A 27,990-nucleotide genomic window follows, 5' to 3' on the forward strand; every position below is an offset into this window, starting at 1 on the left:
AGTATTTCATCTAACTTTAGTTACTTCTTGCTCTGCGTTGAAGTTAGTTTATTTCTCCATGTCCAGCTTTAACACGAGCACCACTGATCACATGAAGCTTCTCGTTTTGTTGGGGCCCCTGACGCAGGAAACATGTTTTCACTGAGGAGAAAGGATAAATAAATGTTTGATTATTTAATTTATTTAATGAATGTTTAATGATTTAATTTAGGATCTTTCTGAACACTCTCCACACAATTCCAGATCAGAAACGAGTTGTTCAAAACTGTACAACAGTAACTTTTGCACAAAGGAGTGATTTAAAACAGAGGAAATCCCTTTTCATTTATTTCTACACTCAAAGTACATTTCAGAGTGTGTGTACTTTGTATTTCTACGAGCTAAGTCGTACTAGTACTTGAGTACCGCTGAGGTTGTGAACTTCTGGAGGATCATGTGCTTTGAGTGGGTTTGAGCTGACGAGCTCAGAGTGAGAGCTCTTCGTGTTTTCGCTGCTCTCTGGTCGAGCAGCACGTCAGGGGGAATTTCCAGTGGGGAAGGAACCAGCTTCAGACCCGCCCTCAGACCGGACTCCACCCGTGGGGAAGGAACCAGCTTCAGACCCGCCCTCAGACCGGACTCCACCCGTGGGGAAGGAACCAGCTTCAGACCCGCCCTCAGACCGGACTCCACCCGTGGGGAAGGAACCAGCTTCAGAGCCGCCCTCAGACCGGACTCCACCCGTGGGGAAGGAACCAGCTTCAGACCCGCCCTCAGACCGGACTCCACCCGTGGGGAAGGAACCAGCTTCAGAGCCGCCCTCAGACCGGGCTCCACCCGTGGGGAAGGAACCAGCTTCAGACCCGCCCTCAGACCGGACTCCACCCGTGGGGAAGGAACCAGCTTCAGACCCGCCCTCAGACCGGACTCCACCCGTGGGGAAGGAACCAGCTTCAGACCCGCCCTCAGACCGGACTCCACCCGTGGGGAAGGAACCAGCTTCAGACCCGCCCTCAGACCGGACTCCACCCGTGGGGAAGGAACCAGCTTCAGACCCGCCCTCAGACCGGACTCCACCCGTGGGGAAGGAACCAGCTTCAGACCCGCCCTCAGACCGGACTCCACCCGTGGGGAAGGAACCAGCTTCAGACCCGCCCTCAGACCGGACTCCACCCGTGGGGAAGGAACCAGCTTCAGACCCGCCCTCAGACCGGACTCCACCCGTGGGGAAGGAACCAGCTTCAGACCCGCCCTCAGACCGGACTCCACCCGTGGGGAAGGAACCAGCTTCAGACCCGCCCTCAGACCGGACTCCACCCGTGGGGAAGGAACCAGCTTCAGACCCGCCCTCAGACCGGACTCCACCCGTGGGGAAGGAACCAGCTTCAGACCCGCTCTCAGACCGGACTCCACCCGTGGGGAAGGAACCAGCTTCAGACCCGCCCTCAGACCCGCCCTCAGACCGGACTCCACCAGTGGGGAAGGAACCAGCTTCAGACCCGCCCTCAGACCGGACTCCACCTGTGGGGAAGGAACCAGCTTCAGAGCCGCTCTCAGACCGGACTCCACCTGTGGGGAAGGAACCAGCTTCAGAGCCGCTCTCAGACCGGACTCCACCTGTGGGGAAGGAACCAGCTTCAGAGCCGCCCTCAGACCGGACTCCACCCGTGGGGAAGGAACCAGCTTCAGACCCGCCCTCAGAGCCGCCCTCAGACCGGACTCCACCCGTGGGGAAGGAACCAGCTTCAGACCCGCCCTCAGACCGGACTCCACCCGTGGGGAAGGAACCAGCTTCAGAGCCGCTCTCAGACCGGACTCCACCCGTGGGGAAGGAACCAGCTTCAGACCCGCCCTCAGACCCGACTCCACCCGTGGGGAAGGAACCAGCTTCAGAGCCGCCCTCAGACCGGACTCCACCCGTGGGGAAGGAACCAGCTTCAGAGCCGCTCTCAGACCGGACTCCACCCGTGGGGAAGGAACCAGCTTCAGACCCGCCCTCAGACCGGACTCCACCTGTGGGGAAGGAACCAGCTTCAGACCCGCCCTCAGACCCGCCCTCAGACCGGACTCCACCCGTGGGGAAGGAACCAGCTTCAGACCCGCCCTCAGACCCGCTCTCAGACCGGACTCCACCTGTGGGGAAGGAACCAGCTTCAGAGCCGCTCTCAGACCGGACTCCACCCGTGGGGAAGGAACCAGCTTCAGACCCGCCCTCAGACCGGACTCCACCCGTGGGGAAGGAACCAGCTTCAGACCCGCCCTCAGACCCGACTCCACCCGTGGGGAAGGAACCAGCTTCAGACCCGCCCTCAGACCGGACTCCACCCGTGGGGAAGGAACCAGCTTCAGAGCCGCTCTCAGACCGGACTCCACCCGTGGGGAAGGAACCAGCTTCAGACCCGCCCTCAGACCGGACTCCACCCGTGGGGAAGGAACCAGCTTCAGACCCGCCCTCAGAGCCGCTCTCAGACCGGACTCCACCCGTGGGGAAGGAACCAGCTTCAGACCCGCCCTCAGACCGGACTCCACCCGTGGGGAAGGAACCAGCTTCAGACCCGCCCTCAGAGCCGCTCTCAGACCGGACTCCACCCGTGGGGAAGGAACCAGCTTCAGACCCGCCCTCAGAGCCGCTCTCAGACCGGACTCCACCTGCACCGACTGCGGAGCTCGGCTCTGGAGGTGAAGCGGGTTTAGTTCGCCCGGAGTCTTTCTCGGCTCGTTCCGCGTCGTGACGCACGGTTGAAGGTCGAAGTAGCTGTAGATGGATCCTGTGGTTCGACGCGGACATGGAGAGATGATGAAAGTAGTGAGAGACTGTCGCTCATAGTTCAGGCTGAGAACCGACTGTTCACCTGAGCTCACCGCGCTAACCAGGTAAGAACACCTGAGCTCGTCAGTGTGACTAAACTCCCCACAATCCAGTTTAAGACCCGTCACTGGGACGACTTTACTTCACCGTGACCCGTTACAGCTAGCTTTGTTATGCTACTCACTTCCTTGTTAGCCAGGTAAGTTAGAGACCGCCACACCAAACTCCTTCTTAAAACGGGAATGTAAAATGTGTTTTATGCCAGCGAACACGGAGACTCCTTCCACCAGCACCAATTAAACCTTATCCTATATTTAGGGTAATCTAGTGTTAATTCGGCATGTATAAATCCAACATGGTGTCCTTATTTCGACAAAGTTTTTACTTTTGCTGCGGATTTCCTTCCACAGCGCGGGTCAACGGGCAAACCAGAGAAAAGCTGGAAATGTCTTTCATAAGTAATCTGACGTGTTTTCCTCACTTTTCGAACACATCACTGGGATAAACCACACTTGTAATTATACAATACACACTAGTAAATCGTTAGTAATTACTAATGAATTACTAATTCAAGGTCCCAACGTGAACAGCGGGGAACCGTAAAGTGGTCGATTTTCGGACGGAGTTTCGCATTACGTTCCCAATACGGAACTTACAGATTAGGAGCTAACTTCCAGTTCGCTAGCTAGCTAGCCTTAACCCTGACCCAAACTCTTTGAGGAAACTATTTGACGTGAAGCTAAAAGTGAGACACTAACGTTACTGTGCTGTGTGCTGCACTCGTTTTTACCGTAACTGGGTGTTTTGTTCAAACGGCCGCTTTAACGACACAAAAGTTAAAAATAAACAGTGCGGCGGTGCTAGCCGTTAGCCTCAGAGCTAGCATGGTGGACACGGGCGCGTTCATGTGCGACACCAGCAGCAACAAGTGTCAAATGAATAAAAAATAACGGATTAAAAATCAAAAAAGACTTCGATTTAATAGGAAAAGAACTGATGTGCTCAAGTATTGTACCGAGGTACAGGTACGCGATACTCGAGTATTTAATACGTTACTTTCTGTCGGAAATAATGTGAATTCAGGAGTAACGTTACTCAGGAAGTTACTCAGGTAGAGTACAGGAAGAAAATATAGTATATTTATATAGTTACAGTAGTATGAATGAAATATTAAACAGTGACTAACATAATAATAATAATAATAATATAATAATAATAATAATAAAACAATAATAATATTAATAAGAAGAAAATATAGTATATTTATATAGTTACAGTAGTATGAATGAAGTATTAAACAGTGACTAACATAATAATAATAATAATAATATAATAATAATAATAATAATAATAATAATAATAAAACAATAATAATATTAATAAGAAGAAAATATAGTATATTTATATAGTTACAGTAGTATGAATGAAGTATTAAACAAGCACAGTGACTAACATAATACTAATAATATAATATAACAATAATAATAATAAAACAATAATAATATTAATAAGAAGAAAATATAGTATATTTATATAGTTACAGTAGTATGAATGAAGTATTAAACAAGCACAGTGACTAACATAATAATAATAATATAATAATAGGACTCTTACTTTTCATATGTGATACTTTTATTTAGGTATTTATACACAGAGGTACTGTTACTTAAGTGAAAGATGTGCTGCACAGTAATAATAACAACAAAGCAACAGTTAACATCAACTAATTGATTGAACAGTTTGGACAAAGGTAAAAGTGTGTTTTAATTTAAATTGAAACTTGAATTAACTATTCACCAGTCGTGGGTTTTAGCAGCTGCGTTACTGCACATTATGATGATGCTGAGCAGTGAAGCTGTGTTTGACGTGTGCTGTTCTTGTTGACAGGCACCATGGCTGGAGACGACCACTACTCAAACCAGGTAAACTCACCTCTCGCTGTGTCGACCAGCTTACTGTACAACACGATTCCACATGTTAACAGCCTTTATTTTAACAAATACAGCAGCTCCTGGAAGCTTGTGAGCAGTTTGGAGGTGAATCATCCTCACACATCTTTTTATTTTAATTAACAGTAAACAGAGGTGTACACACAGATAACCTGTGTGTGTCCAGAAACATCATCTGACGGCACAGGTTCAGTTTAAAAACACAGAAACCCTCTCACTCAGTGAACAGGAGCAGAAAAAAATAGTGTTAAAAAGATTCAGTCGTGTGATGGCTCAGACACCGGATCACAAAGGAACTCTGTGAACCTGTTTTCACTCATAAGTCTTCATTGGTTTCTTGGTTGTCCTGAGGACCCAAACCAGTACCAGAGGTGGTTGCAAAGTTAAGCTCCAGGGCTAAACGGGTTCTTCATCCAGTCCATAAAGCCGCATTACAGAAACACGAAGACGTTTTGAGCTACATAGGCTCAATTTCACACGTTGTTGGGGTTAAAATAATGACATGTGGTCGTATTTCTGACACCTCGTCATTCAGATAGGAACAGTTGAAAATACTGAACTGAAATTATTGTTTTTTCATGTGACTGTGCAATACCAACCTGCAGCAGACATGTTGGACCACAATTTTTCCTCAAATCTTTCAGCAGCATACAGCGTGTTAAAACGTTGAAACGTTGAGGATGAGCACACCGCCGCTGGTGTTATGCTGCATTCTTTGACCTTAATGTAAATATAGGTTTGGTCTGGTTTAGCTTAAATGCTGCAGGTCTCTGAGAGTCTGGGTACACCCAGTCCATCTCAGGACTCCGTTATTAAACCCAGATTATTTCATGAAAACCAGGTACCATTGTATTGGGTTTAATCGTCATCAGGTCTCGCTGTCTCTTATCATTAATGGTTTTTCTTAGCTTCTCAGATATCTTTAATCCATTTTACACACACAATAGGTTAATTAATTATTTTGCAGAACAAAAACAAATGTAAAGAATTTTCTGTCTTTGTTAATCATCCATAGACACGACCACAGAACTTGGTATCTGTTTCCACTCACAGACTTCATGAATAATGAATTAATCTGTTCATTTATTATGTTGTTTTGTTGCACGTTTCTAACATAATCAAATAGTTCTTGTACCTGACTGAAGTAAACAGGTTTGAGATGTTACAGTGAAGTGAAGTGAGAATCGATTGTCTGACACTGACTTTATGTTGCAGATGTTTGAAAATATAATGATGGATCATGGAACATGGGAGTTTCCACATTTCCCAGTGATGCCTCAGACCCCGTCTGTGAGGGCAGGTGAGATCGCCCTTGTCTGCAGCTCTGCAGTCTTTCAGACTTGACCCGTTTGCTTCTCTCCTTTTTGTGTGGGATGAATTAGAGATGAATTAATTAGTTAACTGGAGCAAAAATAATCTGCAGCTGTTGTGATCATTGTTTTATATTTATAACTTTTATTTGTTTCAACTTCAAATTTTCCGCTTTTCTTTAGGTTTATTTATTCTAATATTTAGTAAATACAATAACAGGCAGGTTGAATGAAATGGGGAATCGAATCACTAGTTGAAGTTGTAGTGCACACGAAGAAGCAAACCTGCCAACTGCGAGGCAGAAACCTAGCATCAACCCTGAAGAATAGTCTGAACAGAACAGAACTGAGGCTCCAGCTCCAGACCTTAATACTCGGACCTTGTATCGAGCTGTGCTGTGAGTGCTGCTGTCGTGCTGAGCTGCCACACGCAGAGATTTAACTGAAATGTCAGCTGGGACTCATCTGGCATCAGCTGTGAAGTGAGAGTAGCTGGAGTTTTGTTTTTAGAGAACTCTGGCTCCACTCGCTGGTGGAACTAATCAACCCCACTCAGACCCTTTTAATGGATCTGGTCCTGATCCGGTACAAAACCGGTGAACACAGATGTTGTACAGAGACGGTTCCTCCCCACCTTGCAGCTTCACAGGGGTGGAGTTCACTGGAAACTGAACTTTCTCTTTTTGGAAGAGGAATGCATATAAAAAGAAAACTTCCATGTGGTGAAGGTAAAGTGAAAGATGCGTTTCATGACGTGTCTGTATCGGTCCTCTGTGGTGACTGTGTTTCAGTGCTCTCACTTCCCTGTTTAGATCTAGACCACGTTGTTCTGAAGTAAAGATAGACGATGAAATCATGTGTAGGATGAGGGGAAAGTATCTACTCTGTTCATTTACATGTGAATAATGCAGGTGATTCATTAATAGACACAGCTTCAGACAGTAGTGAAGTAGGTCAGAGAGTATAGTTTAGTATAGATACCAGTATGGTACCTTTAGACACCACACGCTACTCCAGAATCAGAAATACAAGGTTGACACGGTTTCTGAGCAAACATCCACAGTTAACGTGGTAAAAACAGTACAACCTCTGCTCTGAGCTGTTCACAGCCTTCTTCAGAAAATGTTTTTTCTTCAGAGGTTAACAAGAAGAAGATGTAGTGAAGAACTTTGAATTTATTGAGTTTTTAATTTATGACGCAGTCCAGTGATCAGACCCTTTACTCACATTAAAGTCCTGCATTTAAATCATATCTCACAATGTTGGCTTTGTCCACACTGAAACTATTAAAGAATGAAAATCAAATAAAATACTCAAATCTTCACCCCAACCGGTCGAGGCAGATGGCCGCCCACCCTGATCCTGGTTCTGCTGGAGGTTTCATCCTCTAAAGGAGTTTTTTTTCTCCACTGTCTCCTGGTGCTGCTCTTTGGAGTTGTTGGGTTTTCTGTAGAATTCAGTGTACAGTTATATGTTGTAACTTCTGTTGTGATTTGGTGCTATAGAAATAAAACAGCTGATTAGTAATAAACAATGTGTGCAAACCAAATTCTGTAAAGAGATAAAACACGGCGAAATACAGAAAACATCAAATACTGTAAGTGTAGTGCAAGTACAGAATACGCCATCAAAGGTTTAGAGACTTAGAGAGGTATTACAGTATTCAAACTCATCTGTCTGACAAACCTGAACATTTTACTTATCCAGGAAGTCCTTCAGTTTCTCCTTTTCACAACATTTAAGAATGATTTACAGAAAAAACTGATGTGGAACACGAGCAGCGACCTGTTCAGGGGACATCCATGCTTCATATCGATATGTATCTGATATCTAAGGTACACTTAGAGGGTATTTCTTCAGATTTGGTTCAGCTATAAACTTGGTGAAACCCTGTGATGAAGTGATGAGATCTCGTCAGTGCTATATCTCACAGACACCTGCAAGGAATTACAAATGTTTGGAGTCACGCACAGAGAAGCTCAGTCTGGACATGTGTGTGTGTGTGTGTGTGTGTGTGTGTGTGTAAACTACAACATCGCTGGTTACTGGAGGCAACAACCACAATGTGGTTGAGTGAACAGATAAAATGAGCTTTTGGCTCTGCTCAGGTTATTTCAAAGTGTAGGATCACATCCGTACGCTGAGCACAGAAACGTTTGTACTTGTATTTTGTCAGTAACCTGTACAGACACAAAACCTCAGTGTCCTCTGACCTGCAGAGGAAACCGATCTATTAAAGTGGCTGAGCAGCGTGTCGGTGATGGCGGTTTACCTAGAGACTGACCGTCGTGTTTAACAAGGCTGGTGAATAGCTGCACTTTGACAGATGATGGAGGAAGTCAGGAGGCAGGATGCTGCAGAGAAATGGTGTGAGAGGCTGCTATATGCTGCCACACAAACCAGGCCATGCTGAGAGACTTTACTGTTAGCTGACAGCAGCGACACAGACAGGGTTTACCACAGTGTGGGATAATGAAGGCTGTGTCTGTGTCACATGTTCTGTATTTTACTGTTGGTTTGTTAAGATTTATGTGCATGTACAAGGTACAAAAAACAAAGTTAGAGTCTATTAAAGCCACAGTTTCCCCCTGAATCCTTTTGTTCTCCGTCGTCCTCACTCAGATGGAGTAAAAAGCTGGTTCTGTTGTAGTAAATTGTTTATTTATGTGTATTCCACAGCTTTTTATTCTTCGTGAATCTGAGTTTTTCTTTAATCTGGAACAATAGTATGTGCCCATAGGTATTTAACAGTTTCCTCCCCCTGTAGGTGGCATGTAACTGTGATCCAGCTCTTCTCTGATGGTAGCAGCAAGTGACGAGAAGGAGCTTGTAGGAGTTGGCTAAAAAATAAATAGTTTTTCCCCGTGTTTGGAGATTTAGCATTTCATGTTTGAGGTTCTTTTTGTATAGTCTCTGTTGTCTCTACTTCTCAGTCCCTTTTGAACCCATAACCTTCTTCTCCTTGTGTGTCCTTAGTTTCGATGGACGGACCGTACCTGCAGATTCAGGAGCAGCCTAAACAGGTAAACCTCAGCTGTGTTTCTGCTGCTCCTCTTGTTGTTCTCAGATCTGAATTTAACCAGCTCCACATTTTTTAGTTTTTCATGACTTTGGAAAACATTCATAGTAATCACACATTAAAAGTATATGAGTATGCTTGTATCATTCTGATTAAAATCAAATTAACATTTAGCAACGATTAGCATTGTTTAATAGCACATTTTAAAATCGTACTGTAGTGTGAACAACAAATTATTCATCAAAATATTCACAGTAAACAACCTTAGTGTGTGGGGAGTGGATGCCCAGCAGTTTAACAGTCCATTTGGACATATGAGCTGATGTGACGCTGTACATTTAACGTGCATCCTGATTAGATTGACAAATAAAATAGATGCTAAACGGCTGCTGGAGGACAGAGGGGTTAATAAAGGTCACAGATGTGTTCTAAAATGATCAGAACGAGAGGACACCAGCTGGCTGAAGCTGTGTTACCGTACGTCTCCTCTGTGTTTCTCAGCGCGGCTTCAGGTTCAGGTACGGCTGTGAAGGTCCGTCTCATGGCGGTTTACCAGGAGCCTCCAGCGAGAAGAACAGGAAAAGCTACCCCACCGTCAAGGTAACACTTCCTGTCTGACAAACTCCCTCTGCTTCTTCCTGTCTGAGAAACGTAAACTCAGCATGGATCTTTCAGCACCACAGACGTGTGTCTGTGTGTGTGTGTGTTTGTCTGTGTGTGTGTGTGTGTGTGTGTGTGTGTCTGTGTGTGTGTGTGTGTGTGTGTGTGTGTGTGTGTCTGTCTGTCTGTCTGTCTGTCTGTCTGTGTGTGTGTGTGTGTGTGTGTGTCTGTGTGTGTGTGTGTGTCTGTCTGTGTGTGTGTGTGTGTGTGTGTGTCTGTCTGTGTGTGTGTGTGTGTGTGTGTGTGTCTGTCTGTGTCTGTGTGTGTCTGTCTGTGTGTGTCTGTGTGTGTGTGTGTGTGTGTGTCTGTCTGTGTGTGTGTGTGTCTGTGTCTGTGTGTGTGTGTGTGTCTGTGTGTGTGTGTGTGTGTGTGTGTGTGTTCTTTTTGCTGCTGCAGAGATTCAGATCTTCTTTGCCTGTAGTTTAATTCTGGGACGTTAAACAGTTTCGGGTTAACAACAGATTCAGAAAATAGATCACTGTACATCTCCAGCTGCAGGCCTGTGTGCATTAGATCGAGTGACGGACTGTTTTTGTCTTGAAGATCCGGACTAACAGCTACTGACATTTAAACGGCACTGCAGTGTGAAATGATGCAGCTAAAAATAATGTCCAGGAAGTGATGAAAAGCATTTGATGCATGAAGAAGAATGAGGCCTGTTAAGACACAGTGATCGACTTCTGTCAGTATCAGGAAGTAAAACTGCAAAAAGAGTGAGCTGAGATATTGTAGACGAACTAAACTGTGTCAAGAAATAAACTGAGACACTTTTCATAGAGCCTCAAGAAACAAAACCAAATTTAACTGATCTAATAAAACCATTATATCCAACTAGTGTTGACTTGACAAGTCTGTTAAATGTCTGAAGCCGGTTCAGAGCAGAAATGGGGCCGAGCATGTTTTGTCTCTGATGATAAATGAAGTTAAATGTTTGTCAGGCTGGTACAGCAACAAGAATCATTCTGACCCTGATTTAATCCACATCACAAGTCATGTCTGAGCACTAACTAAACTAAATGTCTATTATTATATGAGTATAACTAATCACCCACCAACAGTGTCTCGCCGCACTGTTTCCAGATAGTTTCCTGTTGTCTCATCCCTTTTAGTTACAACCTATTAATATTATATTAGCCTGTTGTTTATTAATCCCACTGTGGTTTGAAATAGTCAAGACAGGACTTACAGATCACAGCAGCAGCAGTTTAATGTTTGATCGTGATGATGTTGAGGTACACGGCAGAAATACAGCGTTCATGATCAGCAGTGAAGCAGGAATGTGTGTTTACATGTACTCTACCTATAAACAGTATTCACCCCTGTCGGGTGCTTTCACCTCTTTTATTTTTACTCTGTTGACTTGGTTGGTTGGTGTTTTTGGTTTCATCCACATCGTCTCTGGAGCAGTCGGTTGGTTTAAGCAGACGCACAGTTAGTCAAATGGAGATCACCTGAGTGCATTGACTGTAACATTGCACTTACAGTGAGAAGGCTCCACGTGCAAACTCATGTTTGGGCGGGACACAGGCGTCCGCAGAGAGAGTCCGAGAGAGACCGAGAGTCTGCCCCGAATAGGCATACTTGAGACAAAATTGACGTCACAGATACAAACACGTGGAAAATATGAAGTGGCCTTAAGATAAAGATCAGTCTCACATGTAGTGACAGTTACTGGTTTTAGCTGCAGCATTCATTGTAAGCTCAGAATTTCACTGTCACCGTTAAATTACAGATTAAATATTAAAATGCTGAATTCTTTATCAGTCAAAATCTTTTTTTTTTTTTTTTAAAGACTGAAATTGTCGTTTATTAAATTTGTTGCACTGACTTTTAATAATTTTTTATGAGGTAATCCGTCCGTCCATGTCCAGTTTACATTACTCACATACAGCTGGGAATCACTGAAGTGTTTACTGATGTGGTATTAAAAAAGCCTTAAAGTCTTAAATTTAGCTCTGTGAATTCTGCAGAAACCTTGAATACGGGAGCTTAAATTTTCTGTCCTGTTGTTTTGGTTGATGTTTAGTTTGGAGTCTGCAGCTCCCACAAGTTCCAACTAAACCAGAGGTGACGGGAAATCCCCAGATTCCTGCAGCAGTCAGACTGTTTGTCTACACTCAATGAACTTTACTGCTCTGACATATATATGATAATTGATTAATGTGAACTCTCATCGTGGACACGTCCCAACAAATATGCATCATAACTCTCAGAACATATAATAATCCTCCGAACAGGAAAAATGTTCTGCCAGTGGTGTGAGATACACTGATTTTTACTGAAGAGACACACGGACCACAGAATATTAATTAATTAAAACACAAAAGTTTTTACACACTGGACAGTTTTTAATTTATATGACACAGTCCAGTGGTCAGATCCTTCACTCACATCCTGCATTTAAATCGTATCTCACAATGTTTGTTTTGTCCAAACTGAAACTATTACAGAATGACAATCAATTAAAATCTTCAAATCTTCACCCCAACCGGTCGAGGCAGATCGCCGCCCACCCTGATCCTGGTTCTGCTGGAGGTTTCTTCCTCTAAAGGGAGTTTTTCCTCTCCACTGTCTCCTGGTGCTGCTCAGTGGGGTTGTTGGGTTTTCTATATAATTCTGTATACTAATATATTCTGTAAGGTCTTAAACCTTAAACACTGTAAAGAGCCTTGAGACGACTTCTGCTGTGATTTGGAGCTCTACAAATAAAGAAGCAGGAACCCAGAGTATTTTAAGAAGAGGCAGGATGTGACAAATCCTTAAAGTATTTTTTAAAATGAATGTTCTGTACACGCAGTATTTCATTGGGAATTTACCTGGATGACGGTGGAAGATTACAACTAGTAGTTAAAGCTCAGGATTTAGAATAAAAAGGTGGAAATGATGACGGGTAGAGCAGGAGCTGAGACCTATTTTAATAACTTCATTAATTTAGTGACATGTTGATGTGGATAATTCCTGTCATGAACAAATAAGGAAAATTTCCCTCCCTGTGTCTGTCTGTGTTTAGTCTGTGCCGTCTGATCAGCGTGTGCATTTCGTTGTTTGGTGTGTTTGCATGTTGAGGCTGCAGAGTGGGAAAACCCCTCCTGTCGTTGTAGGACCAGTGGGATGTTGATAAGGTTTTGGATCATCTGTCATATTCATTGTGTTTCCTGTAACAACTGTTTTATTGTTTTAACCTGTATCTACCTCGGTCTCCAGGTTTTATTTATTTATTATAAATTTAATATAACGTATGGACGAACATGATGAGCTGTATCAGGTCAGATAAATGTTTCCTCATCCTCACTATGCCAACAAGTTGTGAGTGGGTTGATGTACCATTGTCATCAGTAATCATCCTGGGACCTTGGGATGGTGGGGAGGGTGGAAACACAGTTCCGTTCAGACTAGACTGGGGCGCCAATGCGTCACAGTGTTGACGTTCATCCCAAACTGAGAGACACACTGAGAGTGCGTCTTTATCCCAAAAAGCCTGAACAGCATTGTTAACACTGTGAGATTCTTTAAACAGAGACCTGATAAAATGTTGCTCTGAGCTTTGTAAAACTGAAGCGACGCCACGTTACCAGCAGCACGACCGCTCTGCACAAACTTCTCACAAAAAAACATCCAGCAGCTCTTTGGCCTCAAAGTGACGAGTCAGCAGCAGGTTGTAATCAGCTGTGAACAAAGTGGATTCACATTAAGATGGTGCTGTATGTTGGTGTAAGAACCTCGATTCCTGGGTTTGTATTAAATCATACTATCATCATCATCTGGTAGTTTATCCCAAAGAGCAGGACTGAAGTTAGCTGGAAGACAGGACCAGACCAGACTACCTGAGGGTCATGGAGCCAGTCTGTATTACACTGGGGAGCCAGACCACTGAGTGCTTCACAGACCGGCAGCAGAACCAGAGTGTTCGGTCTGCCTGAGGCCACAACGTGGGTTTGATATGTCAGTTCTTAAAGTCTGGAAAATCTTTTGAAAGATAAAAAACATCAAATGCACAGATGAAACTGGTTTTCAGGGGGATCATCAGTGTTCCTCTCTCCTCCTCTGACACGGTCACAGTCTTCTATAAAAATCTCTTGTTGTCTGGTTTTAGAGTCCAAGCCCACATAAACCAAGAGAATGAGAAACCCCGGAAACCGACATTAGACCAGTGGAATCTGTTTTTGACGTGGACGTGAAAGTGAATGAACGATATTTGCATGTGTGAAGCTCGGAGGAGGAGGTGTGATGGGGGGGGGCAATTTATTAAGAATTTAACGAGCAGTAACGGTTTCAAGTCATCTTCAGGCACATCCCACAGAGTGCAGAAACAGAATTATCATCGATGTGGAGAAGCGAGACTCAGGCTTTAAAAACCTTTTACCTGGTTCATGTCATGAAATAATAATTAGATTATTGTGCAGAGCTGAGAGTTTGTGGCTTTCATGGTTGACATCAGTGGAGGTTTCTGCAGAAACTAGCTACGTTTTGGCTTGAAGAGGTTTTGAAGAGTCTTGTGCCGGCCCGGACCTGTCCAGATTTACACTGTCTCACACACACACACACACACACACCCACCTCTGCTACGTTTCATGTCTGTTGGGAATTTCCTCCCCATGACACCCACGTGTAATTACAAGGAAGTGGAGTTGCGTCACACACAGGAAAGGTGTTCAGTTTCAGCTCGGAGACGAGAGCTCGACATCCAGAGGTGTAACATCTCTGGTAGCGCCCACTGGCCCAGAAATGCTGACATGTTTAACCCTTTGCTGTGAGGCCACAGACATTATTAATTACGTTTCTAATTGGCAGATTTTTAATAATTGTAAAAAGAGAAACTGGTGAACTCAACCGTTAAATTATCGTGAGGTAAAAATAACTAGACCCAGTTATAGGTTCTCGACTACTCATCAGATAGGTCATTGTTTTCCATTAACATGTCATTATTTCCACTGAAGTCTGAATCACTGCTGTTTTTAGACTGTCTATTAACGTCACTGAGACGGGTGCTTTTATTTTCTTCTAATATTTGTGTGAGGACAGGTAATGTATTCAAACCCTTTCAGTTTGACGCACTTTGCTTTCTTGCAGAAGCAGCCGCTAATGAAGCTTCAGACACTGTGCTACTTCGTTAGCATAAATCCTGTGCACAGAGGTGAACACATCAGATTTCTGACATATTCTGTAGAGTTTGAGAGTGTCGGGGAAGGATGGCAGCAGGTCGGGTGGAGACGTTTGTCTGCTGAACTCTAGGAAAAACTGTCGCTGTCTCTTTGATCTGAACGCGGAGAAACAAACAGAGTTACTACAAGAGAAATAGATTTAGTACAAATGAGTAAAAGGAGGTAAAAGGCTGAAAATGGAAACACTTAGAAAGTAAAATATGATTCAAAGAACAAGGAGAATCGGACGGAAACTGATTCAGGACCAGCTCAGGAGTCAGGGGAGGCATGCTCATCTCTACAGGACCTGAACCTGTGGCAGATTTGGACTTACGGTGTATTGGTGGATTATTTTCTAGTACTGTGTTCAGTCACACAGAGAGTTTGAAGCCGGTACGTCCATATTTCCTCTCTCTCATCTCGGATTCACTCAGATCACCAACACCTTCTGCAAAGGTTTCAACCTGCTGGTACTCACCAGACACTCCAGCTCTTTAGTGTAAACGCCTTTTTGAGCCAGGAAGCCATCAAACTCAAACACTCGCTGTGTTTCTAGGAACTGGGTTTGTCTGCCGGTGAGCGTTGACTGGCAGACGGAACCGGGAAGAGGAAGTGGGCTCGTGTTTATTTACTGCGGCAGTTGCAACGTTCCTGCAGGCAAATATCTGCAGCGACATGATTTTCACACACACACACACACACACACACACAAGTAGAAACAGGAACACAGTATTTTTTTACATCTGATTTCCTTTATGTAAAATAGCTCTGGAACAATTCAACAACATGATTAGATAACATGAAAAGTAGTCTGCGGGAAATTATTCGAAGGAAAACAAACCATAAAAAGAGAAAATATATAAAAAGATAAATACATGACAATAAAAATATCAAATCATGTGATAAGCAAACATCAAACTAGATTTATTTTTATTATTTTCAGTCAGACTAAGCTTTAATCAGTGTCCAGTGCAGATTGATTTTTTTATTTTAATGTATAGTAATTAATGTTAATGTTGAAAAAATATTCCTATTTCAAATTAAAATCTGCGAGTTTTTTTCAACACTCCAAGTTGATTTGGAAATTAGATTTATAATCAGGTGCAACACTGGTACAACATCTGTGCTACTTTCCCCCCGAATTCCCCAAGATATCTATATTTATTTTTATGCTGTGTAAAGAAGAAATTATGTTGATAGGTTTTCAGTTTTGTTTTTTTTTTAAGATTGTGATTCATCTGTAACAGGAGAAAGTGTTTCTGAATCACAGCAGAGAAACGTGGAGAGACACAGAAAGTCCAGACTGCATCAGATCAGCTCTGTGATGTCTGTGTGACTCATCCACCGAGACACGAATGACTCTGAAACCACAATCCGTCCGACCTGAACTCTCTGATCTCACAAAGCTTTTATCTAATAATTCAGTCAGTACTTTTCTCGTTCCTAACCAGACTTCATTCACATAATTCATTTTTTACTTTTAATAAAATACAGGTTTGTTTACAGCCTGTGTGCATTTACGATGACGTGTCTAATCTGAAAATGAGCAGTAACGCTCTTGACCTTTTCAGAGACTAGTTAATAATAGTTAGGACTAATCTATATTTGGTATATTGACATATATTTTTAACATGAATCTGTAAAATGTTTTTAAAAAGTGTCCTCAGCCCATTGTTTTGTATAACTCAAAATATATTTATCATACAGAGACTGAAAAACTGACGGGATCTTCTAGAGTGAAGATGTATCACTTCTGGATTTTGTGGAAGGTTAAATAGTCACGGTTTGATTTGAACTTTCAGCCCTGAGGTTCTTGGAGGTGGGATGGAACAAGTGTTGACCCACGACCTGGGTCAGACGGTGTTCCACATAATATGAGGATCTTAATTTTAATTTTTTGTGTGTTTCAGATCTGTAACTACCAGGGTGCAGCCCGGGTGGTGGTCCAGCTGGTGACGGCGCTGACCAACAACACTCAGCTTCACGCTCACAGTCTGGTGGGAAAACAGTGTGACAAAGGGATCTGCATCGCAGACCTGCAGCCAAAAGACTCCATCATCAGGTCTGCAGGCACAATAGATACAGTAGAAACCAGTAAAACCAGTGGAGCTCTCAGTCTGCATGAGACTCAGAGATGGTTTTGTTTTGTTTCTGTCAAGTTTTCCGAACCTCGGGATCCTCCATGTGACGAAGAAGAATGTGACCAAGACGCTGGAGGAGAGGATGATTGAGGCCTTCAGGATGGGATACAACTGTGGAGTCTCCATCCACCCTGAGATCGACGCTCTGGTGGGGGAAGTCCGAGTCCCCCGGGAGCTCAACGGTCAGTCCTGGTGTGTGTGTGTCTGAGAACCTAGTGACGTTTCCTAGTGGGTGTTTTTACTTAGGTAAGCCTGGAAATATGGAGGTAAAGTGAGATTTAAGGACCACGGACAGTTTCTGAAAGTTGGGAAATGTTTCTGGGAGATTTGCCTCATTCCAAAAAGCATCATGGAAACAGAAACAGGACGAAATGATTATATTTTTGAGACGTGATTAATGCAGTTTAATTTAATGTAAAAAGCATCAACTTATTTTGTCTTTCAATCAGTTGATGTATGTGATGTGTTTTGGGTTTCATGTCGCCGTCCCTGCAGACCACCAGCGTAGTCTGATCAACAATGCAGCGTCAGGCCAGGCTAAAGAAATGGACCTCAGCGTGGTTCGACTCATGTTCACGGCGTTCCTCCCCGACAGCGACGGAGGTTTTTCCAGACGACTGGAACCCGTCGTGTCTGACCCGATCTACGACAGCAGTGAGTCAAAACACTTAACTCACTGGTCTCCCATCGACCCTATGTGAGGATCACATAGGTTTCATTTCCCTCTTCCTGCTGGTTTGGTTTCCGTACGCTGCAGCTTCCTCTCCAGAAAACAGAAACTTGCTCTGAGTTTCAGTTTATCATAAAAAAGGGTTCAGACTCGATCTGCCGACTGCTGGTCTTTAAATTCTACTTAATATTCTCAATTAGTCAGTGTTCATCCCTGCTGACAGTATTTCAGGCAGAGAGAGGGATGGTTACTGCCAGGTGAGTCGTGACAGAAGTACGTCTACATTCATCTGGCTGCGTTTTAAAATGCTCCGTTTCAGTCAAAACGACACAAATGGATAGAGACACAGGAGACCGGAGTTCTAGTCCAGTAGAAGACAACTTTGTATTGATGTTATTGTTACCGGTAATGTGATGAACGTGACCTGTCCGAACATCTTGTTTATCACGTGACAAATGTTGTGTGGAGCTGAGGAGGCAGTGATCCTTCTGGCAACTCAGCCAACTCTGCTCCGTTACGGCTTCGTCACAGAAGAAGCAGAGAACACAATCAGCAAACAAGCAAATAGTGAATTACTTAGTCTGTTTAGTGCAGCCGCTGCCACCACCTGTTTGGGTAGAGATACAGCAGCGTTTCTGTCAGAGTTCTGTTTTACACACTCCACAGTCTGATCTGGAAGAAAACCTTCAAGTCAGAGTCTTCTGTCATCTGTACAGTGGAACTGAAATATAACACTGACAACAGCTGATTTTGTTGACTTTACTTCCCACAGTTTCACTGAACACGTACATGCACATACACTAAAGAACAGACTCAAACCATTGTGTCAGGTTAGGTTAAAGTGCTGTTTGATGTGCAGCTTCTTATTTGTTTCCTGCTCTCTCAGGAAAACACCAACAGTCTCGTGTGTCTGGGCCATGCTGGACGTAATGTCCACAAGTTTAACAGAAAGGCTCAGATGTCGCGGTGCCAGCCTTCTTCCAATTGTAGGAAGAAACCTGTTGTTCATACTTTGCAAACCAAGTCAATGAATGATCCAATAGTGGTGGTTTAAAGTTTTTTACCTTCCAACTCACTGACCACTGTCTCTTTTTCTGTCTTCTTTATCTCAGAGGCTCCAAACGCCTCCAACCTGAAGATTGTGAGGATGGATCGAACCGCCGGTTGTGTGACTGGAGGAGAGGAGGTTTATCTGCTCTGCGACAAAGTCCAGAAAGGTGAGACGGGTCAGATGAGGTCAGAGGGGAATTTCCCTGCAGATCTTTTCATAAAAACATAAGAACTTTTTAGCAGGAATTTCAGAATCACTGTATGGTCACGGTATGATTCATAATTTTTCTTTTGTAAAGCAATGACTGTATCTGCGAAATGAAAACCTTTCAGTTATTAACATTCACATTTTAAAGGAATTATCACACTGTTGACATTTAAAACAACTACAGAGAGAATGTATAATCACTGATGGATTAATTTAACAGGAGCTGAAGTTCTGGAGCTTCCTAGTTGCTGCTGAGCTGAGATCATCACAGTAGCACATTGTATTCAGCATTTTGACTTTAAACTAATTTGGATTTGTTAGTGACTGAAGAATAATTTTAAAATTCCACAAAAAACATTTTCATCACCAAATAAAAACGTGAGTTCAGCCCAGTCTGATTTTGTCAAGCTGTATTTAAAAGCAGTGAAGTGAATTTGTTCTGATTCTGAACAGCGAGGTTTTTCCGCTCTCCTGGAGGAAGACCAGTTTCAGGGAATTCCCCTCCAATTTGTAAATCCCTCAGGAGGAAGAGACCGTTTCAGGCTGCGATGATAATTTTTCTCTGTCATGTTCTGCTGACGGCGTCCTCCTGTGGTCCCCTGAACAACAAACATTAAAAACATGTCCGAAGCTCCCATCAGCCTGAAAATCAACCAAACTAATAAACACAGGAGAACTGTGGGTCATCACAAGTGTGTGAGGAGGAAGGTTCATTATCTCTCGTTTTTAATTCTGAATCAAGGTGAGACGGATGTTCACAGCTGGATTTATGTTGCTCCGCTAGCAATAGTGGAGATTTCTGATGAAGAATAACAACATAAATCAGGGACATGCAGCAGCGTTAGTGATATAGTATTTATCACAAGTCAGAGCTCCAGTATAGTCCACCAAGGAACTACTCTATAATCAGTAAATCAGTAGAAACAACAAATCTGCAGGTTTCAGTGTATGAGATCTTCAGATATGAAGATTTGATTGTGTAAATGAATGAAAGTGACGGAAACTGTTGAGTTATGTATGTTTGTGTTTGCAGATGACATCCAGGTTCGATTCTATGAAGAAGACGAGTCGGGGTTGACCTGGGAGGCTCTGGGAGATTTCTCCCCCACAGACGTCCACAGACAGGTCAGAATCTCATCAGAATCTCAAACTGGACAAACTGTACAGATCCAGGTCTGACAGGCCTGTTGAGACCCAGCAAGATCTGCTAACCTGAGTTAGGGGTGTGAATACCTCCAGCTGGTGCAATGAAATAACAGCTGTATCCCACTTAATCTGAGAGGTTCTGATCCAGAAACACAAAGAGTGAAAGAATAACTCAATCTGACGGGATCCTCTGGAGTGGAGATGTCTCACTCTGCTGGAATCTGTGGAACCACACTCTTGTTGACCTTTTCATAATAGTTTATATTTTGAGTCTGGTAATTAACAACCAGATGGCCTGGTGGCCAATCGGTAGAGCATCAGCCTCGGATGTGTTTCTGGTTCTGTCACCAGGTGTGTCCTTGAGCAAGACACTCCATGCTAGCTTCCCGGGCACAGTTTGCAGCTGCCCACTGCTCCCCCCAGGGCGATGGTTTAAATGCAGGACATATTTCACTGTAACTTGTACATGTGATATATGACAAATAAAACAAACACTAAAAAAAAACATTCACATTTTAAATTCTGGATTGATTAAAATGAGTCAAAGAGACGGAAAAGGAGCACAGACGCTAAGAGATTTTAATGTGGATAAAGTAGTTCACTGAACGTTGACGTGTTCTCTGTCGTCAGTTTGCCATCGTCTTCAAGACACCAAAGTATCGAGACCCGAACCTGCAGAAGCCAACGTCTGTGTTTGTCCAGCTGAAAAGGAAATCTGACAACGAGACCAGCGAGCCCAAACCGTTCACCTACCACCCTCAGATCATAGGTATGACAGGTGACTCCACCCACACAGGTACACGTCGGAGCCCATTGACTCGTTTAGTAGATTTTAGTGAGAAGATTCAGTTTTAGAAGTTCTCTTGAGTAAAATCAGCACTTTGAGCAACTTAAAGACGAGCGTAGTGTTTGACCAATCAGCGGCGTTAGGCCCCCACCCCCAGGAGTTTCTGGACCATCAGAAACCCCTTTCTAAACTAAACATTTAGGCTGTTGGTGTGAGGGTCATTTATATAGAATTGTAAAAAGTGGCTGGATAGTGTAGTCAATGCGGGAGACCAGGGTTTGAGTCCCGGCTGTGGTCTTTAGGTAAGACCTCCTAACGCTGACCTGCCTTTGTACCTTGTACCTCACTGGACGATGATAAACGAGTTTTCTCTGTCACATCAACTCACAGCAACACTTCCACTCCTCAAAACGCTGCTGCTGCTTCTTGTTCCTCAAATGAAACGAAAATCATTCAGTTTCATAGATCGTTAAAAGCCCTGAGCGCTGACTGCCAGGCACAGCGTTCTCCCAACCTGTGACCTACTGATAATGCTGCTGTTTTACATACGCACAGGTGAAGAGCTGCTGAACATCTGCACCTGATCAGCAGCATCTAATCAGTTACCTGCTTTAAATAAAACCGACCGTTTCTTCAAACCCTTATTTTATCTGTCTCGTGGGGTAAGGTTGTGGAGATTCTGCCTGGTAGACTCAGCTCAGGACTAAAAACATCCAGAGCTTCTGCAGGTCTGGAAATGTTTTAAAAAGCCTTGAATTAAGAATGAATTTAGTTTTGCTGCTTTTCCAGATTATGGTCTCATTAACTACATGTATAATTAGAAATCCAGCTTCTGTCCATACTGAGCTTGATTGTGCAGCTGAACACTGCCCCCTGCTGAACCTGCCTTCACTAATTGTTTAGTTTCACACTGATTTAACTATAAAACTCACTATTTTGCTGCTTCTGAGAGCTTTTAAGGACAGATTCACTTTTTAAAAACCACAGTTTTACTGTATAAATCCAGTCTCTGTGTAAAGAGATTTGAGGAAGTAAACAACAAAAACAGGGAATTTGGATCCTAACGTGATGAGACTCAAGAATTCTAATTCCATGAGCTTTGGGATGTTCACATTTAGTAGCTCTTCACTCACATTGAAAGTGCGAAGTTCGTCACACTTTGCTCGTGTGTGTGTTCAGACAAGGAGGAGGTGCAGAGGAAGAGGCAGAAGACGTTGCCGAACTTCCAGGACTTCAGCGGTCATGGACGAGGAGGAGGAGGAGGAGGAGGAGGCTTGTACCGAGGAGGAGGGGCAGGTCCAGCTGCAGGAGGTGGTCCTGGATCTGCAGGAGGAGGTAAAGTGACCACGAGCCTTGAAAAACCTAGAAAACCATTGATCATTTAGTAACACGTCAATGCTTTGTCAAGAAGTGTGAATTAGTTAGTGTTTTGATGGTGAGTTCTCCTCCAGCTTACTTCCAGGGTTTTACCACCTATAACTATGGAGGAGGAGGTGGGGGGGGAGGCTTCTCCACAGGATACTCAGCTGGTCTGGGGGGAGGAGGAGGCATCAAACGAGGTGAGAAACGTCAAAGTTCACTTCTATCAACTTCACTGTATTGTAAACACTTGATGAGTGAGTTAAAAAAATAACTGAAACCAGGACGAGTCTGTAAAACAAACCTCAAACTGAACGTTGTGTTAAAGCCTCTCAGAGCAGCGCAGCCGCTGACGGCGGTGACGACAGCGATCCAGACGACAACCCGGGGTCGGGGGCCGTGCTGCAAGCAACCAGAGGTCCAGAGGTCGGGAAGAGGGGCGAGGTGCCAGAACCAGGCCGAGGTAAACACCTGCTGCTGCCACCTCACACACAGAGCGCGTGTTACTGTGATCAACGCGTCATTTCATGTGATGAAATGAATCAATTAGTGAACTGAGAATTATTAATAAATGTATAATATTTTAATGAGCTCACCGTCTGTTCTGCTGCAGGTCCAGCTCCGGGTTGATAAATATGATTATTATTATAAGAGTGATTTCCATCACACTTTGGCTGTAAAACATATTTTCTAGTAGCTTTTTGGTGTTAAAAAGGTCTTTTTGCTGTCAGACAATTTATTCATTAAAAAAGTTCAGATAAAAATATTTACATATTTAAATGAAATGTTTTTGTCCTGATGACCTGTGTGTGTGTGTGTGTGTGTGTGTGTGTGTGTGTGTGTGTGTGTGTGTGTGTGTGTGTGTGTGTGTTTCAGCGTGTGAGCAGCAGGTGGTGACCGGCTGGCAGTTAGAGGCTATGTTCCACTACTCTGTCACAGGAGACTCGGCGTACCTGTTGGCTCCTCAGAGTTCTCTGATGACGGCGCAGGACGAGGACGGGGACACGTTAGTGCACACAGAACACACACAAACGTGAAACTGTACAATCTGTAATGAGGTTCATCTGTCTCATAGGAAATGTTCCTTCTCTTCTCTCCTGTCAGTGGGCTCCATCTCGCAGTTCTCCACAAGCAGGCGGAGGCGCTGAAGAGTCTGTCTCGGGTTGTTTCTGTTCTGGCTGGAGAGGAAGTGCTCAACATGAGGAACCACCTGTACCAGGTAAACAACTACTGCTTTGTGTTTCTTGACATTTTCCAGATGTAGTTTTGTCTTTATTTGCTTCTCTCACCCTATTTCACGTCTCTGGAATCCATGACTTCATTGACACGAGACGCCAGCCTTCACTGAAGTCTGTTATCAGACCAACACATTAACACGAGTGAGGTACAAATCGAAGACAGGGTTGGCGTAGGGATACTGGACAGTTTAATTTCAGTTAATTAAGGAGGTCTGCCTAAGGACCCCTACTGGAAGTAGACCACAACTGGGATTCGAACTCCTGGTGTGGACGGCGGCGATCTTACCGCTACACAACACAAAATCATTTTTCAAAGAGGCAACAAAAATCTGGAAATAATTAAACAAATTTAAAGAACTTAGAACAAGTCCAGTTCTTACTGAACAGCAGCTTTGGCAGAACCAGGACCTGGATGACTGGATCTTCACAGACATCCATCCATCTACAGGTTCTGCTCGGTCCTTCTGTCCCAGCTCAGGACGTCTGTGGTTCTTTCTGCATTAGCACCATTTTACTTCCTTATCTGTAACTGCTCCTCCCCCCGTGTGTCCCAGACTCCTTTGCACCTGGCAGTGATTACCCAGCAGGAGGAGATGGTGGAGGCGCTGCTCTTGGCCGGCGCTGACCCCACCCTGACAGATCGTCATGGCAACACGGTGCTCCATTTGGCATCCCAGCAGGACGGAGGAGGGATGGTCCAGTTTTTACTGCAGCACAGAGAGATGAGAGCACTGCTGGACCACACCAACTCAGCAGGTCTTACTGTAACTCTGAGGACCCCCCCAATCCCTAACCTGGGGATAAATGGTAAACTAAAATCTGTCCGTTTCCATTACCAGGTCTGTGTGCAATCCACCTGGCGGTCCTGGCCAATCAGCTGTCTTCTCTCAGGGAGCTGTTGGGGGCCGGGGCTAACGTGGAGGCTCAGGAGTGCGGCTGTGGACGGACCGCGCTCCACCTGGCCACAGAGGCCGAGAACGTGTCGCTGGCCGGTTGCCTGCTGCTGGAGGTACAGACCAGTTTCTGAGAGACAGAGTCCAGTTCAGCTTGTTCCCAGTAACGTCTGATTGTATGTGTTTTCTGTCATCAGGGAAACGCCAAGGTGGACTGCTGCACCTTCAACGGCTCCACCCCCCTCCACATTGCTTCAGGGAGGGGCTCCGTCAAGCTAACAGCTCTCCTGATGGCTGCAGGTACGAGAATAAAATGATGCTAAACAAGAAGTCTGCTTCTGTCTGCACGCTTTGAGTTGAGCTTGTAAACTGTGAAACTAAACTGATGTTTGGGATCTGCTGCGTTTCAGTTTCACACACTGAAGCTTTAAAGAAAACCGTGCTTCTCTTTGTGTTTTCAGGTGCAGACGCACACAAGGAGAACTTTGAGCCTCTGTTCTTCACAGAGGAGGACGAAGAGAGACGGGATGAGGACTATGAAGATGAAGGCTACATCCCAGGGACAACTCCGCTCAACATGGCCACAAACAATCAGGTGCAAAAGAACAGAAACATCTTTTACAGTTTTAGAAGCTTTGGACTCACTGAACCTTCCTTAGAATAAACTTTACAGGTGATACAGATACACTGTTACTGACTGAAGAGGTCTGAGTGTGAAATAATTAAAGCTGCTGTTGTTCTTTGTTTTCAGGTGTTGGAACTGCTGAACGGGAAAGAATATGAACCAAAGTCTCCTCTCAGACCTCTCAGCCCCCCACAAGGTGAGATCACTCGTGTTCAGTTTGACCTGCTCATTCCAACATCTGCTCTATTTGTCTTACAGTCCTAGTTGTGATATAGATATGGAGCATAGTAACCACATCAGTGGTTCAACAAAATGTGGTCACTCCAAATGTTCTGCAGTGAAGAAGTTGTTTAATTTATCAGCATTAGATACTGAATCCGAGTATCTGTGTGTGAGCAGGCGACCTGGCGAGCCTCGAGGTGGAGGTGAAGCAGGAGCTGTGTCGTGCTCTGGAGAGCGAAGGATGCTGGGAGAATCTGGCTCATGGTCTGGGTCTCGGGATCCTCAACACGGCTTTTAGACTGAGCCCCTCTCCCTCCAAAACACTGCTGGACAGCTACGAGGTAAAAACAAAATGCACTGGATTAAAAGTGTCCAACGGACCTTTTACACGTTGACACACTTTGAGTTCTAATTTAACTTGGACTGAGCAGCGTAGCACTGCACACAGAGCTAACTACTGGATTTGGAGTGAAAAGGTTCAGAAATACAGAATCTGTATTTGATGGGTTCTGTTTTAGACCTGACAGCTTGGGATCGGCTCCTCACGTCTGTGAGGAAGGTTTCACTCTGATTAGCTCAGTTTCTGCTGCACTTTAGTTTGTTATCACTTCTCAGCCAAGTCTAAAACTAAAGTGAGAAATTATTATAATAAACTTAAACTGCAAATAAGAAGTGGTGGATGAAGCTCACCTTTGGAACCCTGGTTGTGTTTGTCCTGCAGGTTTCAGGTGGGACGATCCGGGACCTGTTGGAAGGTCTGAGGTCAGTCGGAGACTGCAGAGCCCTGAGGGTCCTGGAGGAGGCGCTGCGCCGCTGTGGCGCTGAGGAGCCTCCGATGGCCAATGAGACGACGGGTGAGCTGATAAACCGTCAGGACTTTTATCCCCAATGTGACCTCTGACCTCATCTTGCTGTTAGCGAGGTGACGAGTCACTCAGCTGTTGTTTCTCCCTGCAGGCGAATCTCTGTGCGCCCAGGTCCAGGATCTGAAGGTGGACGTTCGGCTCGAGAGCGGGGTGTGTGACAGCGGGGTGGAGCTCTCCACAGCGTAACAGTCGTCACTGATGGGCTGAATCAGAAGAAGCACAATCATCGTCTTCATCTCTGGACTCACCTGAGTTTGTCCTTCAGACGACCTTCGTCTTCCTCCCGACAGTTTTCAGGGCTCAAAGTTTCTCATCATGAACATTTTAAGTTTTAATGATAAAGTGTTGAACTGAGTTGAATTTTCTTTCCCTGATGATACAAAAAAGGTTTTAACCAAAACAAACTCGCAGCTCAAACACGATCAATGATGATTTTCCAGAACCATGTTTTCAGCTCACACTACACTCCAAGAATGTAAACCTGCTGTTGTTCAGAGTGTGTGACTCCTCCACCAAACCTAGATCTGTAAGAGCAGAACCGAATCTCTCACCGATTGGACCGAGATCAATAGTGAAACTGAAATGTTAGTTTTTATTTCAGGAAAGCTGCAGGGATCCGAACCGACACAGCACTCGACACGGTACCGCTCCCTGCAGGTGGATGCTTAATGTAGCTCTCTAAATCCTGGCCTGTCTTTAACCTGGTCCCAACCCCAGGACCACTTTACTTGTTGAGAGCCCACCAGGACCAGGCTGTGGTTCGGGATTGGGTTGGAAATGTGTGAAGCAGTTAAAGCAGCTCCTGGTGGGGGGGGGGTTGACATCAGTGTTGGCAGGAATAGACGTTCCAGACTGAGGTGAAGTGGGAGCAGAGTCTACGTTCTAGCCTTCGTCTGTGGTCACGAGTTCTGGGCAGTAACTGAAAGAACGAGAACACAAGAAGGTCCAGAATTGAGACACCGGACCAGTGATGGCCGGTTTGTGAATGTGTGATCCAGCACGTGTCTTCAGTCAGTCGGAGTAAAACTTCTATTAAAAAATGTTCCCATTGTTCTGGAAACGCGCTGTTTAACCCAGTGTTACCGTCTGCTCACTTCAACACATCAGTATAATTGGGACTTTGTGGTTCTGAGTGTCGGAAACATCGACATCACATAAATAAAGAAGTGAAGTGAAGGGGTTTTTAGTCCGAGCTGAAGTTTCTGCAGCAGCGATTCGGTCGATAAATACGACTGGTGAAGTGTAAATTTACAGAGTCCCTCAAACATCACATGTTAAAAAATATTCTGAGCTCTGATCTGTAGAACTGGTCTTGAAACCCTCGTTCTGGACCAGGTTGTGGGCTTTAGGATCTTCAGTCCAGGTGTCCAGCGTCTGCAGGGGGAACGGTGCTATTAAATGATTGTAAAGAGGAGAACGCGCAAGTTCACATCTCTTCAAGAGCTTTAATAGGACACGAGTGGGAAAATTAAAGACTTGAAAAGTTGTGAAAGTCCTTGAAGTGTTTTGAATATTTTAGTGGTTTTTTTTTTTTTATTTTAAGGGCAGTTTCTCATCTCTTTACATCGTTTTATCTTCTTCTGTGCTAAAACGTCAGTCAGCTCGTTCGACTCGAAGACCGGACGTGGGGCTGAAACTGGCTTCAAGACAAATCAGTATGTACAAACACCAAGGCATTGTGGGAAACGTAGTCCAGAGCTGTTTTTGAATCGTGTGAACGTTTCTTTCTGTATCAGATATTTATATCTTCCCTCGGCACTGTACAGTTCAACATGAGCTTTTGATTTGGTTTATTGTAATTTTTTTAAAAATAAAGTGTTTTTTTATAAATTTGAGTTCAATGTCTGCGTTAAAGAATTTTAATTTAGAAATCAGAAGTACACAAACCCAAGTTAAATAAAAAGTACTTCACTGCACC

The 27,990-nt window shown here is 44.3% G+C and overlaps 2 protein-coding genes across 2 annotated transcripts; one reads left to right on the forward strand and one right to left on the reverse strand.

Moving 5' to 3' along the window:
• Positions 1-223: 223 nt before the first annotated feature.
• LOC113150605 lies at positions 224-3,421 on the reverse strand. The gene is made up of 3 exons (XM_026343177.1): positions 3,354-3,421; positions 1,705-2,881; positions 224-1,596 (listed from the first exon to the last, which is right to left on the reverse strand). Exons 1-3 carry the CDS (start codon positions 3,419-3,421, stop codon positions 391-393), a joined length of 2,451 nt encoding a protein of 816 aa, XP_026198962.1. The 3' UTR covers positions 224-390.
• Positions 2,722-27,907, forward strand: nfkb1 (nuclear factor of kappa light polypeptide gene enhancer in B-cells 1). Its single transcript, XM_026342718.1, has 24 exons — positions 2,722-2,853; positions 4,676-4,710; positions 5,953-6,037; positions 9,024-9,070; positions 9,568-9,666; positions 16,778-16,929; positions 17,027-17,190; positions 17,504-17,662; positions 18,791-18,895; positions 19,970-20,061; positions 20,713-20,851; positions 22,049-22,204; positions 22,321-22,428; positions 22,557-22,691; positions 23,105-23,234; positions 23,333-23,447; positions 24,021-24,222; positions 24,306-24,475; positions 24,557-24,659; positions 24,821-24,954; positions 25,111-25,180; positions 25,384-25,547; positions 25,928-26,060; positions 26,164-27,907. The coding sequence occupies exons 2-24, from the start codon at positions 4,681-4,683 to the stop codon at positions 26,256-26,258; spliced, it is 2,787 nt and encodes a 928-aa protein (XP_026198503.1). The 5' UTR covers positions 2,722-2,853; positions 4,676-4,680; the 3' UTR covers positions 26,259-27,907.
• The last annotated feature ends 83 nt before the right edge of the window (positions 27,908-27,990 follow it).

The sequence above is a fragment of the Anabas testudineus genome, chromosome 9 (genome assembly GCF_900324465.2).
Source record: "Anabas testudineus chromosome 9, fAnaTes1.2, whole genome shotgun sequence".
In the NCBI taxonomy this organism is placed as follows: Eukaryota; Metazoa; Chordata; class Actinopteri; order Anabantiformes; family Anabantidae; genus Anabas; species Anabas testudineus.